We start from the raw sequence: 14,918 nt of genomic DNA, 5'->3' as shown, positions 1-14,918 counted from the left end.
TGAGACAAGTCAGACTGACACAGTTGTCTTCCCCTTATTTTTTTTTTTTTTGAACCTCCTGCTTAAATGGTAGAAAATAAGGTTTGGAATTTAAACTTTCCACTTGTATCTCTGTGTTTAATTACAGTGTAAGGTATTTTCTTCTCTTCTTCTCCCAGATATCAGTGGGAAATGATGTTTCTGACCTCCTTGTCTTGTTTTAGGTACACTTACAGCATGTTGTCAGTCATAGGGATATCCTATGCCGTCTTGACCTGGCTCAGTCAGACACTGTGGATGCCCATTTATCCTCTGTGTGTTCTTGCTGAAGGTAAGAGTGACTTTGCATTATTGCTTCTGACAAAAACAATCTGCTTATAATGGTTCACTTAACTTTTTGATGATTAAATTACTATTTTTGCTACTGCTAGCGGACAGCTGACTCAATGGATCATTCCTGGCACACTTCCCTTGATGCAAAAAAGCAAAACATTAAGAAACAAAGTTAGAGGGGGAAGCAGCTTTGCACAGTAGACAAAATATTAGATGAGGAATGAAGTCATCTGAGTACAGGCCCTTAGCTTCATTAACTCACTGTATGAGTTTTGGGCAAATCATTTAACCTCTCTCAGTTTACTCATCCAAAAGGGGTTTAACATTTAGTGACTCAGTGATTTCTTTTTTTTTAAAGATTTTATTTATTTGACAGACAGAGATCACAAGCAGGCAGAGAGGCAGGCAGAGAGAGAGAGGGGGAAGCAGGCTCCCAGCCGCGTAGAGAGTCCGAGGTGGGGCTGATTTTTTTTTTTTTTTAAAGTATGCTCCACACCCAGGGTGAGGCTTGAATTCATGACCCTGAGATCAAGACCTGGGTTGAGATCAGGAGTTGCATGCTTAACCAACTGAGCCACTCAGGCGCCCAATGATTATTTTTAGTGCATAGAAATTCAGTTCCCCCTGGCTGGATTATCTTTCCTACTTAACTATCTACCATGCATCACACTGTCTGCCAGGAACAGTTAACTCTACGTTTAGATCAGTCATGGATTTCTCAGGAAAGCATTCCTCAACTTTCTCAACTAAGTCTGTTCCCCGCCCTCTGCCCGCAGTACAGCACCATGAATCTCTCTTTCATAAGATCTGTCTCAGGTGTGATTAGACGTTTGTGTGATTCTTTGAATAATCTGTTTCCTGTCTAGCCTCTAAGCAACTTGGGGATATGGGTTTGTTGTTGTTTCCTTGCTTCCCTTTTTCTCATGCACCCAATATATATGCTCAATAAACACTGAATAAATTATTGAACACAGTATGAACTCAGCTAGTTACTTAGCCTAAATGTAAACCTAAAACTTAAATAAAATTCATCAGTTTGCAAAAAGCTTGAGGATATTAGGGGAATATATGCTTCCTTCCGTAATGGATTTGGCAGACTGGTAAGGAACTTTCTGAAACATTAAAATTTTTGAAAACAGAAGGCATAAAGAAATTAAGAAAGCATATTATATAGTAACTAAGGGAAAACATAGAAAAAGAAATTTAAAATAAAATAGTGACATTGGCGATAATCATAAAGTGCACATAGTTTTGTACCGATGACCAGAGAAAAATTTATAGTAAATCATATTAGGTAGAACTTTAAAATTTGTTTTGCTTTCAAAAGAATTACTAATTTTTAGAACAGACTAAGCCAAAAGAATTTAGAGAATACTCCTGAAAACTAAAAAAACTGGATTGCTCATTTCTTTGAGAATGAAATTCTTCACTCATTGAAACATTTATTAAGTAAATTGCTTTATTATATTGTATGAAAAATACCATAAAGAATATATTATAAAGGACTAAGGTAGAGACAGGAGTAATCTTTTCCTAAAAATAAAGGATGAATAACTATAGAAAACTTGTACATTCTCATTATTTGATAATGTTAAGCCTTCACCTTTCTGGGAAAGCCATGTTCCAGTATGTTTGCCATAAAACCCGTTTTGTTTTTTTTTTTTTGAAATTAGATTCATTAACTTATTCTTGTAATTAAAAAGTGAAGTGTATATGCAGAAAAGGAGTCTGGAAGCATATGTGACAAAATGTTAATAATTCTGGGTGGCAGAAAATGGGTCACTGCAGTTTAACCTTCACATGTTTCTTTATATTTTAAATGCCCTAAAGTATAAAAAGACGTGGTTAAGAAAACCTGGCTGAGTTTTGATGACTCTAATATTTTTAAATAACTATAGTTTCCCATCCAATAACATCAAGGACAAAAGCAAGGTGTGTAGACAGCGAGATCATCAGTTTATACCGATTAACTGCTAGAAACTTAGGCGCAGCATCTGGAAGTCTTAGACGGCAGGTCAGTTGCGGACCCTGTGGCCGAGCCACTCATCCTGCTCAGGCTAGCCCTAGCAGCCTTGGTTGCCCAACGTTTCTTCTGTCTCTAATTTTTTTTTTTTTATTTACAAATGATTTTAGACTTACAAGAAGTTACAAAAACAGTGTATTGTTCACGTGTGCCCTTTACCCAGCTTATGCTAACAGCATCTTACATAACCATAGTACAGTATCATTTCATAAAATATCATAAAAATCTGTATGTGAGATATAACTTCATAGAACCTCCTCTTTATTTTCATTGAAGTATAATTAACATCCAGTGTTATATTAGTTTCAGGTGTACAACATATTTTGATTCAGCAATTCCATACATTACTCATTGCTTGCCACAGTAAGTGTAGCCACCATCTGTCACTGTACAACATTCTCAGAGTATTACTGACTCCCTATGCGGAGTCTTTTATTTTTTATATTCCATATATAAATGAAATCGTATGGCATTTGTCTTCTCTATCTGACTTATTCCACTTGGCATAATACCCTCTAGGTCCATCCATGTTCTTGTAAGTGGCAAATCTCATTTTTTTTTTTTTTAATGCCTAAGTACATTCCACTGTGTGTGTATCTTTAACACATAAACACATCTACTTTACCCATTCATTCATCTATTGATGACACTGGGGTTGCTTCCTTATCTTGGTTATTGTAAATCATGCTGCAGTAAACATAGGGGTGCATTTATCTTTTCCAATTAGTGTTTTTGTTTTCCTTGGATAAATAACCAGTCGTGGAATTACTGGAGGATATGATACTGCTTTTATTTTTTTAAGCTAACACTGTAATTACCCATCTTATTAAGTAGTAATTTCTCAGAAGAAGAAATCTAAGACAAAATCTTAGGTATATTTGAAGCATTCACACATACAGTGCACTCGTGTCTATTCAACCTGAGGGTCTCTGTAAGACTGCTCAACCCATTCCTAATTAGTATTTGAATGTGAACTTTCCTAGTAAGTGTGAGTTCACTGGTATGGTAGTTCTATTTTTAATTTTTTTGGATGAACTTCCATACTGTTTACCTGCCCACCCCAGTGTATGGGGTTTCTTTTGCTTCCCATCCTTACCAGCATGTGTTTTTTGGGGTTGGTTTTTTTTGTTTGTTTTTTGTTTTTGGATACCAGCTATTCTGACAGGTGTGAGGTTATATCTCATTATGATTTTGATTTGCATTTCCCTGATTATGAGTGAGGTTGAGCATCTTTTCATGTGTCTGTTTGCCACCTGTATGTCTTTAGAAAAATGGCTGTGTAGGACCTCTGACCATTTTTTAATAAGAGAGTTAACCAACTGTCTGGTATTGAGTTGTGTAAGTTCTCCATATATTTTGGATTTTAACCCTTTGTCAGATATTTTGATTTCAAATATCATCTCCCATTCTGTAGGTTGCCTTTCATTTTGTTGATAGTTCCCTTTACTGTGCAAAAGCTTTTTATTTTGATGTACTCCCAAATAAGTTTGCTTTCATTTCCCTTGTCTGAGGAGACATCTATAATATGTTGCTAAGGGTGATGTCCAGATGACTGCTTATGTTTTCTTGCAGGAGTTTTATGGTTTTGGGGTTCACATTTAGGTCTCTAATCCATTTTGTGTTTAATTTTGTGTGGGTTGTAAGAAAGGGGCCCAATTTCATTCTTTTGCAAGCAGCTGTCCCAGGTTTTTTTGTGTTTTTTTTTTGTTTTTTGTTTTTTGCACCATTTATTGAAAAGGCTATCTTTTCCCCACTCTAAATTCTTGCCTTTGTGATAAACTGACTGTATGGGCCCGGGTTTATTTCTGGGTTCCCCATCTCCTGTTCCATCAATCTGTGTATCCATTTTACCATCCTTGGATTACTATGGCTTTGTCACGTATCTTGAAACTGGAATTGTGATACCTCTGGCTATGTTCTTCTTTCTCAAGATTTATCTATTCAAGGTCTTTTGTGGTTCTAAACAAATTTTAGGATTACTTATTCTTGTTCTATGAAAAGTGCTATTGGCATTTTTGTAGGGATTGCATTGAATCTACTTTGCTTTGGGTAGTATGGACATTTTAATGATAGTCTTCCCATTTGTGAGCATGGTATATCTTCCTATTTGTGTCATCTTCAGTTTCTTTCTTTAAAGTCTTATAGTTTTCAGAGTATAGGTTTTTCATCTCCTTAGTTAAGTTTTTTCCTAGGTATTTTATTCTTTTTGGTGCATGTATAAATGGTTAGTAGCATATAGAAGAAACATAACACAATTCTGTTAATTTTGTATCCTGCAAATTTACTGAACTTACTTATCAGTTCTAATAGTTTTTTGGTGGAGTCTATAGGGTTTTCTCTATGTGGTGTAGCATGTCATCTGCAAATAGTGTTAGCTTAACTTCTTCCTTGCCAATTTGGAAACTGCTCTTTTTTGTTTTTTGTTTTTTTTTTTAAAGATTTTATTTATTCATTTGACAGAGATCACAAGTAGGCAGAGAGGCAGGTAGAGAGAGGGGGGAGGAAACAGGCTCCCCGCCTAGCAGAGAGCCTGATGTGGGACTCGATCCCAGGACCCTGAGATCATGACCTGAGCCCAAGGCAGAGGCTTAACCCACTGAGCCACCCAGGCACCCTGGAAACTGCTCTTTCTTGTGTGATTGCTGCAGCTAGGACTTCCAGTACTCTGTCGAGTTAAAGTGGTGAGAGTGGGCATCCTTGTCTTGTTCCTGATCTTAGAGAAAAACCCGTGTTTCTTAAGCACTAAGTATGTTAGCTGTGGGTTTTTCGTATATGGCCTTTATTATGTTGAGATATGTTCCCTCTGAACCCATTTTATTAGTAGAGTTTTAACCATGAATGGATGCTGTATTTTATCAAATGCTTTTTCTACATCTATTGAAATGGTCCTATAGGTTTTATGTTTCCTTTTGTCAGTGTGATATATCGCATTGACTCATTTGCAAATATTTAATGACCCTTGCATCACTGGAATTAATCTCACTTGTTTGTGGTGAATGATCTTTTTTAATGTATTGTTGTGTACAGTTTGCTAATATTTTGTTGAGCGTTTTTGCACTATGTTTATCATACTGGGGTGTAGGGTTTGGTTTTGTTTTAGTTTAACAGTGTCTTTGGTTTTGAAGTCAGGGAAATGATGGCCTTATAGAATGAATTTGGAAGTTTCCCTTCCTATTCTGTTTTTTGGATAATTCTTTAAATGTTTGGTAGAATTCACCTGTGAGGCTCTTATGGTCCTAGACTGTTGTTTGGTGGGAGTTTTAGATTACAGATTCAATTTCTTTACTAGTGACTGGTCTGTTCAAATTTTCTATTTCTTCCTGAATCCCTTTTTTTTTTTTTTTTAAAGATTTTATGACAGAGAGAGACACAGAGAGGGAACACACGCAGGAGGAGTGGGAGAGGGAGGCTATCTGCTGAGCGGGGAGCCTGATGTGGGGCTTGATCCCAGGACCCCAGGATCACCAGAGCCAAAGGCAGATGCTTAATGACTTAGCCACCCAGGCATCCCTGAATCACTTTTGGGAGATGTATATTAGGATTATCTGTTTCTTCTAGGTTGTCCAATTTGTCAGCATATAATTTTTCATCATATTCTCTTATAATCCTTTGTATTTCTCTGCTCTCAGTTCTTCATTTTTAATTTTATTTTAGTTCTCTTTTTTCTGATGAGTCTGGCTAAAGAATTATCAATTTTGGTTATTTCAAAGGACCAGTTCTTGGTTTCATACATCTGGGGTTTTTTTTGTTTTTATTTTTTTAGTTTTTCAATTAATTCTACTATAGTCTTTATTATTTCCTTCCTTCTACTTTCTGCTAGCTTTGGGCTTTGTTCTTTTTCCAGCTCCTTGAGGTATAAGTTTAGATTATTTGAGAGTCATATTGTTTGTTGAGATAGGCCTGTATTGCTATAAATTTCCTTTTTAGGACTGCTTTTGCCACATCCCAAAGATTCTCACTGCAATGTTTCCATTTTCATTTGTCTCCGTGTATTTTTTTAAATTTTCTTTGATTTCTTTGTTGATGCATTCATTGTTTAATAGCATGTTGTTTAGCCTTCATGTATTTGTATCCTTTCCAGAGTTTTTCTTATAATTGATTTCTAGTTTCATATTGTCATGGTTGAAAAAATGCTTGATAGGACTTCAGTCTTTTTAAAAAAATTTTCGAGACTTGTGTTATGGCCTAACATTTGATGTATCCTGGAGCATGTTCTGTGTGCATTTTAAAAGAATGCATATTGGGGTTTTTTTGGTTTGTTTGTTTTTTTTAAATGGAATGTTCTGTATATATCTGTTAGGGCCCTCTGGTCTAGTTCTGGCACTCCCTTCTGGCCTGCAAAGTTTCTGCTGAAAAAATCAGCTGATAGCCACAGGGGATTTCCCTGTGGTTAATGGTTTTTTTCTTTTGCTGCTTTGAAAACTCCCTCTATATCACTGACTCTTGCCATTTTATTTATTATGTGTCTTGCTATGGACCTCCTTAGATTTATCTTGTTAGGAGCTCTTTGTGCTTCCTGAAATGTGATGGATAGATCTTTTCTTTCCCAGAGTAGGGAAGTTTTCAGTTATTTCTTCAAATAAGTTATCTACTCCCTTCTCTCTCTTTCTCCTCTTGGATCCCTCTAATGTGAATGTTGTTACTCATCACAATGTTGTTGAGTCCCCTTTACTGAACTCTTTTCTTAATTTTTTTTGTTTTTGCTGTTCACCTTGATTACTTTCCATTACCCTGTCTTCCAGATTGTTGATCTGTTCTTCTGAATCCTCTGATCTGCTCTTGATTCCTTCCAGTGTATTTATTTCATTTTTTGACTTCTTCAACTCTGTATTTTCCCTTTGTTGAAGTTCTGACTGAGATCATCCACTCTTTTTTCACATTCAGTGAGTATCTTTATGACCATTACTTGGAACTCTTTATCAGGCACATTGATTGTTTCATTTAGCTCTTCTACTGTGATTCTGTTCTTTCATTTGGGCCATATTCCTCTGTCTCCTCATTTTGTCTAACTCTGTGTTTGTTTTTGTATAGTAGGTGAGTTAGCTATGTCTCCTGGTCTTGAAAGTAGTGGCCTTATGTTGAAGGCGCCCTGTGGAGCCCTGTAACACAACTTCCTCTTGGTCTTCAAAATCAGGCACTTTGGGAATGTGCACTGTGTGGGCTAAACATGCCCCACTGTTGTGGCTGAACCACAGTTGCTTCCAGTTCAGCCAACTGCCATGACCCACTTTGCCTGCTGTAGGCACACTGGGCAGGGTTTGGTCCTTACACTGTTGAGAGGGCTGTTTGAGGCCTCTGTGACTAGTTGGTGGGAAGACCAGCAATCAGCCTAGGTGTCTGCAGTTAGCCTCACTGCCACATCTTCTGTTCCACCAAAGCAGAGGGCTTATTCCCCACACAGCCAGCTAAGAGCCTGGGCTGCTGAAACTGTGGGTGCACTGATTTGTGGGGCTTATTTCTTCCCTCCCCAGGGAAGGAGTCATTTTGGAGTAGCTTTGTCCCTGCCAGGGCTTTCTGCAGGGTGTGGGAGGCACGAGCCCCTTTGAGGGTTGCCTGCTGAAGGGGGCAGGTTGGATGGGTCAGGTCAGTCACATGGTGCTAGCAAGATAGTGTTAGCACTGGCTCCCCTAAGTGACTAGCCATCTAGGCTGGGAGAGGGGAAGAGAAGTAGCACCTGTCAGCACTTTTGTTCCCAGAGAAATCTCTTAAAGATCCTTGCCTTTCCAGCACATAACCCAAGACTAGTCAATAAATTTTCTTGACATATACCCCAGGCACTTTGCAAACTGCTGCTTCTGCACAGTGTCTCCGCCAAGTTATTTATTATGTTGGGTTCTTAAGTGAGGCGACTCAGTTTCCTATTGCCCTCTGGCTCTCCTGGCATTAAGCCTACTGATTCTTAACATTCCTGGATTTAAGCCCCACTGATTTTTTTTTTTTGAACTATAGGTGACACACAATGTTACATTAGTTTCAGGTGTACAACATAGCACTTCAACAACTCTGTTACAGTATGCTCACCACAAATGCAGCTACCATCTCTTACCATACAACAGTGTTATAATGCTATTGACTAGATTCCCTATCTTGTACCTTTTAGCCTTGTGACTCACTGATTCCATAATTGGAAGCTTTTATCTTCCACTCCTCTTCACCCCTTTTGCCCGAGCCCCCTACCCCCTCCTCTGTAGCAACCATTACTTCTCTGTATTTATGGGTCTGTTTCTCCTTTTTGTTCTTTTGTTTTTTAGATTCCATATATAAATGAAACCATATGGCATTTGTCTTTCTGTATCTTATTTCACTTAGCATAATATCCTCTAGGTCCCACCATGTTCTTGCAAATGATAACATCTCCTTTTTTATGCCTAAGTAATATTCCATTATATATATTTATGTGTGTGTGTGTGTGTGTGTACACACCACATCCTGATCCATTCAACTATTGATGGACACTTGGGTTGCTTCCATATCTTGGCTGTTGTAAATCATGTATCTTCTTGAATTAATGGTTTTGTTTTCTTTGGGTAAATACTGTTTTGGAATTACTGGATCATATGGGAGATATATATATATATATATATATATTTTTTTTTTAAACCTCCTTACTGTTTTCCACAGTGACTGCACCCATTTACATTCCTACCAACAGTGGAAGCAAGAGGGTTTCCTTTTCTCCATATCCTTGCCAACACTTGTTTGACAAGTGGGAGGTGGTATCTCATTGTGATTTTGATTTGCATTTCTGAGATGATTAGTGGTGTTGAACATCTTATGCCTTCTTCAGAGAAATGTATGCTCATGTCTCCTGTACATTTTCCAATTAAATTGTGGTTTTGGTATTGTGTAAGTTCTTTATATATTTTGAATATTAATACTTTATAAGAAAATTAATTTGCAAGTATCGTCTCCCACTCAGTAGATTGCCTTTTTGTTGTGTTGGTTTCCTTCATTGTGCAAAATTTTATTTTGGTGTAGTCCCAATAATTTAATATTGCTTCCGTTTCCCTTTCCCTTTCCCATATTTATGTTGTTAAGGGAAATATTAAAGAGTGTACTGCCTGTTTTCTTTGAGGAATTTTGGGTTTCAGGTTTAGGTCTTTAATCCATTGAGCTTATTTTTGTGTATGACATAAGGAGTCTAGTTTTTCTTTTGAATGTGGCTATTCAGTTTTCCTAGCATCATTTATTGAAGAGACTATCTTTCCCCCATTGTATATTCTTACCTTCTTTGTTATGACAAGATATATAGGTATGGGTTTATTTCTTGGCTCTCTATCCCATTCCATTAATCTATATGTCTTTTATTTTTTTTTTAAAGTAGGCTCCATGCCCATTGTGGAGCCCAGGGTGGGGCTTGAACTCACATCCCTGAGATCAAGACCCAAGTGGAGATCAAGATTTGTGTGCTTAACCAACTGAGACACCCAGATGACCCCTATATGTCTTTTTTTTTTTTTAAGATTTATTTATTTTAGAGCAGTGGGAGGGACAGAGGAAGAGAGTGTCTTAAGCAGACTCTGCACTGAGTGCAGAACCCAGAGAGGAGCTTAATCTCATGAACAGAGATCATGACTTGAGCCAAAACCAAGAGTCACATGCTTAACCGACTATGCCACCCAAGTGCCCCTTCATATGTCTGTTTTTGTGTCAGTAGTTTACTATTTTTGATTATGCTTAGTCATATATCTTGGAATATGCAATTGTGCTATATCTAGCTGTGTTCTTTCTCAAGATTGCTTTGGCTATTTGAGGTCTTTGGTGATTTTTTTTAACTTTTTTTTTCTTTTAAGATTTTTATTTATTTATTTGTCAGAGAGGACAAGCAGGGGAAGCGGCAGAGGGAGAGGGAGAAGCAGACTCCTCGCTGAGCAGGAAGCCCAATGTGGGGCTCAACTGCAGGACCCTGGGATCATGACCTGAGCTGAAGCCAGATGCTTAACCAGCTGAGCCACCCAGGCACCCCCAGGTCTTTTGTGATTCTGTACCAACTTTAGGATTATCTGTTCTAATTTTATGGAAAATGCTGGTATTTTGATAGGGACTGTGCTGAATCTATAGTTTGCCTTGGGTAATATGGACATTTTAGTGATGTTCTTCCAATTCATGGGCATGGCGTATCATTCCATTTGTGTCATCTTCAGTTTCTTTCATCAGTGTCTTAGAATTTTCAGAGTATAGGTCTTTCACCATCTAGGTTAAGTTTATTCCTAAGTATTTTATTCTTTTTGGTGCAATTGTTACTGGGATTGTTGTTTTCTTAATTTCTCCACTGCTTTGTTATTAGTGTATAGGAATGCAGCTGATTTCTGGATGTTAGTTTTGTATCCTGCAATTTTACTGCATTTGTACTGTTTTTTTTTTTTGTGACATCTTTAGGATTTTTTATATATAGTGTCATGTCATGTGCAGTAAGTTTAACTTCTTCCTTGCCAATCTGGATGCCTCTTACTTTCTTATCTGATTGCTGGAGCTAGAACTTCTAGAAACTATGTTAAATAAAGTGGGAGGAGTGGGCATCTTGGCTTTTCCTGATCTTAGAAGAAAAGCTCTCAGTTTTTTAGCATTGAGTATGGTGTTAGCTTAGGCTTTTTATATATACCCTTTATTATGTTGAGGAATGGTTCCTCTAAACCACTTGGTTGAGTTTTTATCATGAGTAGATACTGAATTTTGTCAAATGCTTTTTCTTCATTTATTAATCATGGATTTTATCCTTTGTTTTGTTGATCATGGTGTATCACACTGATTTGCAAATACTTGCATCCCCATAATAAATCCCACTTAATTATGGGAAAGATTATTGAATAAGTGTTTGCTAATTTGTTGAAGATTTTTGCATCTATGATCATTATGGATGATAGCCTGTATTTTAGGGGGAGGGGGTAGTAGTGTCTTTGCCTGGTTTTGATATCAGGGTAACACTGGCCTTATAGAATATATTTGGAAGCTTCCCTTCCTCTTCCATTTATTGGAATAAATTGCCATGAATAGGTATAAACTTAAATGTTTGTTAGAATTCACCTATAAATCCATCTGGTCCTGGACTTTTGTTGGGATTTTTTCAATTATCAGTTCAACTTCGTTACTAAGTATTAGTCTATTCAGATATTTTTAAGTTGCCCAATTTGTTGGCATATCAATTTTCATAAGTCTTATAATCTTTTGTATTTATATAGAGCAGTTATTATTTCTGCTGCTTTGTTTGATTTTATTTTGGTCCTCTCCTTTTTTCTTGATGAGCATGACTAGAGTTTCATTAATTTTATCTTTTCAAAGAACCAGCTCTTGGTTTTACTGGTCTTTTCTTGTTTTTCTTAGTCTCTATTTCCCTCCTTCTACTAACTTTGTATCCTGCTGATTTCTAAGGCTCCCAAAGATAAGCCCTACTGGTTTTCAAAGCCAAATGTTATAGGGACTTCTGTTCCCAGTGCAGATCCCTAATGCCAGGCGTCTCTGGTGTGGGGTGTGATCCCCTGGCTTCTTCAGGCTTGGAGTATCCCTCCCTTTTGTGGTGTCCCTCCCTTTTGTGGTTAGTCTGACCAGGACACCAACCACAACTCCACACCTCCTACCCTTTTCCATGTGACATTCTCTCTGCAGCTAGCTGTGGAAGGTGTGGTCTGTCTTTAGGTTGTTTTCAGAGTTGTATAGATGTACATGTCTATCTGTTATCTTGGGGCGTCCATGGGATGAGGTGAGCTCAGGATCCTCCTCCATCTTCCCCTGACTCTCTGAACCTCCGTATCTTTTTCTTTGACACCAGCCTCCCCCCTCAAAATGTTTTGGCTAACATTTCTCCCAGAGTTCCTCAGCATTCTTTAAATTTTCCTAGTGGGTAAGGAGGGAGAAGGAGCTCTTCCAAGGCCAGTTACACTGAGAAACTGTAGAGGAAAACCAGTTTCTTTACTGCAGAACTTTTCAGAATCTCTACTGTACTAATGTGTTTTGAAACTCTAAGAAGTAACTCTGTGCAGCATTTTTCAAATTCATTTGTTTGTGAGAAGGGGATATGTAGTGGGGGGATACCATTCTAAGAAACAAATTATTTCTCTGTAGGTATAACCAAGTATAAAATGGATATAAGTTCAAGTCACACTGCCATAACAGCCTTGCCAGTTGACTCAGCTCTAGCTTTAGCTAAAGGATTCAGCATCTGTCAAAACCATTATTATAAAATTCAAAATATCCTTGAGCTCTGTAGACATTTATATATACACACCCCTGTAGCAGTATGAGGGGAAACTTTCACAATTCCTTCTCTGTTCTTTCAACAGCATTTGCCATCTATCAGTCGCTGCCGTATTTTGAATCATTTGGCACTTACTCCACAAAGCTGCCCTTTGATTTATCAATCTATTTCCCATACGTGCTGAAAATATATCTCATGATGCTCTTTATAGGTAAGTGGCTTTTCTGTTTTGTTTCTGCATTCTTCCTGTGCTTTCTGGTTTGTGCTGCTATCTACTTTAACAGAAAGGTCTGTGAACATGGGAGAAACAGAGGAGGACACCCAGCACGGTGAATTAGACCTCGTTAGTAAAGCACCTAGAAGTTATAATGCTTTTCGCAGGGTATCACAAGATCAAGTATGTCACTGTTTTGCTGTATAAAGAATAGGTTTACAAGCAGGTAAAGTACCTGTATTGTGTAGGAATTTTAGAAATTTGACTCTGGATACAGGGATCTACAGAGAAAGCATAGATGTCAAATTAAGCAGGCTGGGCCATTTCTGGTTTTCCCATTTATATCTATTTGTTTCCTGTTTGTTTGGTTTTTTGTGCTAGCATTTCCCAGCAGGCACGTGGGAGTAGGTGCTAAAAACCCAAGAAAAATGTGTGGAACAAAAACTTAAGAGTCAAGAAAATTTAATTGGCAAAGGATTTCTGTGATTACATCTCACTTTCTGCAGCTCTGACCTTCACAAATCCCCAAGGTAGTTGGTCTAGAGTCATCGTCAGACAGATAGGAACAACGCATCAGCAACAAGACAGATGTGAAACTTCAGTGCTGGTAGAGAGCGCTACCCTCCAGAAAGGGAAACATTAATTCCTTGCCTTAAACAAAACAGGAGCGTAGAGGAGTTCGCTTTACTTCCCTTTCCTGGCCTCTTGTTTACATGGTCCTTCTTTGAGTCTCCCATGCAAGTGTCTTGTCCTTAGACTTCAAGCAGCACTCTGACTATATATCTTTCCAGAGAAATGGTTAATCAACCTTACTTACTCTTGCCACTTCCTTCCCTGTGTTAGGCATGTATTATACCTACAGTCATCTTTACTCAGAAAGAAGAGACATCCTCGGAGTCTTTCCCTTTAAGAAAAAGAAAATGTGAAGCACCGCATTCCGATGTGAGAGAAGGAAGGACAGGCTTGTGGACTCAGCTGCAACGAACAACACAGGAAGCAGCCTGCTGGAAAAATACCTGCTACTGGACACGGCTCCGCGACGACCGCCTTCTCCTCGAGCTTGAGGCCGATCGCAGCACTCTTATCCTTGCATGTTCCACGCAACCTACTTTACCAAAGCTGTGGATTTTATACAAGTAACTTTACATTGATTCTTTTCCTGTAAGGCAAATGAGAAATAGATTCACTGGAACGGATTTAATGAAATTGAGAAACCAAAGTTGTTAGCCGGGATTTTATCTGTTTACATCGTTTTCTTTTCACTTTGGAGTTTGCAAATAGCAACTCCACGGGAGGGCAACAATGTGAAATATGTGGCAGTTGTCTAGAATAACATTTTATAGACAGATGTCACCCTCACCAGGGCTCACCCCCATCTTACACATTAGACACGCTGAGAAAATTCTACATTTTCCAAGCCCTGAGAAAGTATTCATTAATATTTGGAGTTTGATGCCTTAAAAAGAGGAGACTGATGAAAACAGAATGGATCTTTGGTAAATATACAAATATTTATTTGATCCATATTCCTTTTCTGGGGCAGGGGTTGAAATCAGGCCATGTTACTTACCTTACAGGGACGCAAAAGGTAAAAATCTAGAGTAAATTATTTTAAAGGAGATAAGGCAGTTAACTAGTGATGTTTCAGATTACTATTGAATTATTGTTGCTAATCACTGTCACATAAGTCACAGAGTTTTGAAAACTGACTAATATCACTTCTGTATCATCAGTATACATTCACTTTTCTTGAAAGGAGTCTAGAATCTTATTATCCAGTAACTATATAAAAAGGTTACTAAATATTTTATGACATAAAAACTAGGTAGTAAAATATAGTTACAGAAAAATTGGTAACTAGGTAAAGATAACTGATACCTTTGAAAATTTAGTATCCTATTTGGGATTTTAAAATACTTAAAATTATCCTTCTAAAAAGCTACATCTTGAGATACCTGGGTGGTTCAGTCAGTTAAGCATCCGATTCTTGATTTTGGCTTAGGTTGTGGTTTCAAAGATGTGCGTTCAGGCTGCACATTGGGCTCCATGCGCGGCAGGGAGTCCGCTTCTCTCTCTCTCCCCCCTCTAAAAAAAATAAATAGGGGTGCCTGGGTAGCTCAGTTGGTTAAGCGTCTTTGGTTCAGGTCCTGATCTCAGGGTCCTGGGATCGAGCCCCG

The 14,918-nt window shown here is 37.9% G+C and overlaps 1 protein-coding gene across 4 annotated transcripts in view; it reads left to right on the top strand.

Moving 5' to 3' along the window:
* HACD4 (3-hydroxyacyl-CoA dehydratase 4) overlaps window positions 1-14,895 on the top strand; it is a 96,460-nt gene extending 81,565 nt beyond the window's left edge. For 3 of the 4 annotated variants that reach the window (XM_047700692.1, XM_047700691.1, XM_047700690.1), the window contains exons 5-7: window positions 204-310; window positions 12,613-12,738; window positions 13,585-14,892. In XM_047700692.1, coding sequence (XP_047556648.1) covers window positions 204-310; window positions 12,613-12,738; window positions 13,585-13,667 — 316 coding nt within the window. In that variant the 3' untranslated portion in view covers window positions 13,668-14,892. Of the gene's footprint in view, window positions 1-203; window positions 311-12,612; window positions 12,739-13,584 lie in introns of all 4 variants that reach the window. The other variant, XM_047700694.1, reaches the window with a different exon arrangement.
* Window positions 14,896-14,918: the final 23 nt, after the last annotated feature.

Source organism: Lutra lutra, chromosome 13 (genome assembly GCF_902655055.1).
Source record: "Lutra lutra chromosome 13, mLutLut1.2, whole genome shotgun sequence".
NCBI classification, from domain to species: domain Eukaryota; kingdom Metazoa; phylum Chordata; class Mammalia; order Carnivora; family Mustelidae; genus Lutra; species Lutra lutra.
This window is presented reverse-complemented; position numbering and strand designations above follow the sequence as displayed.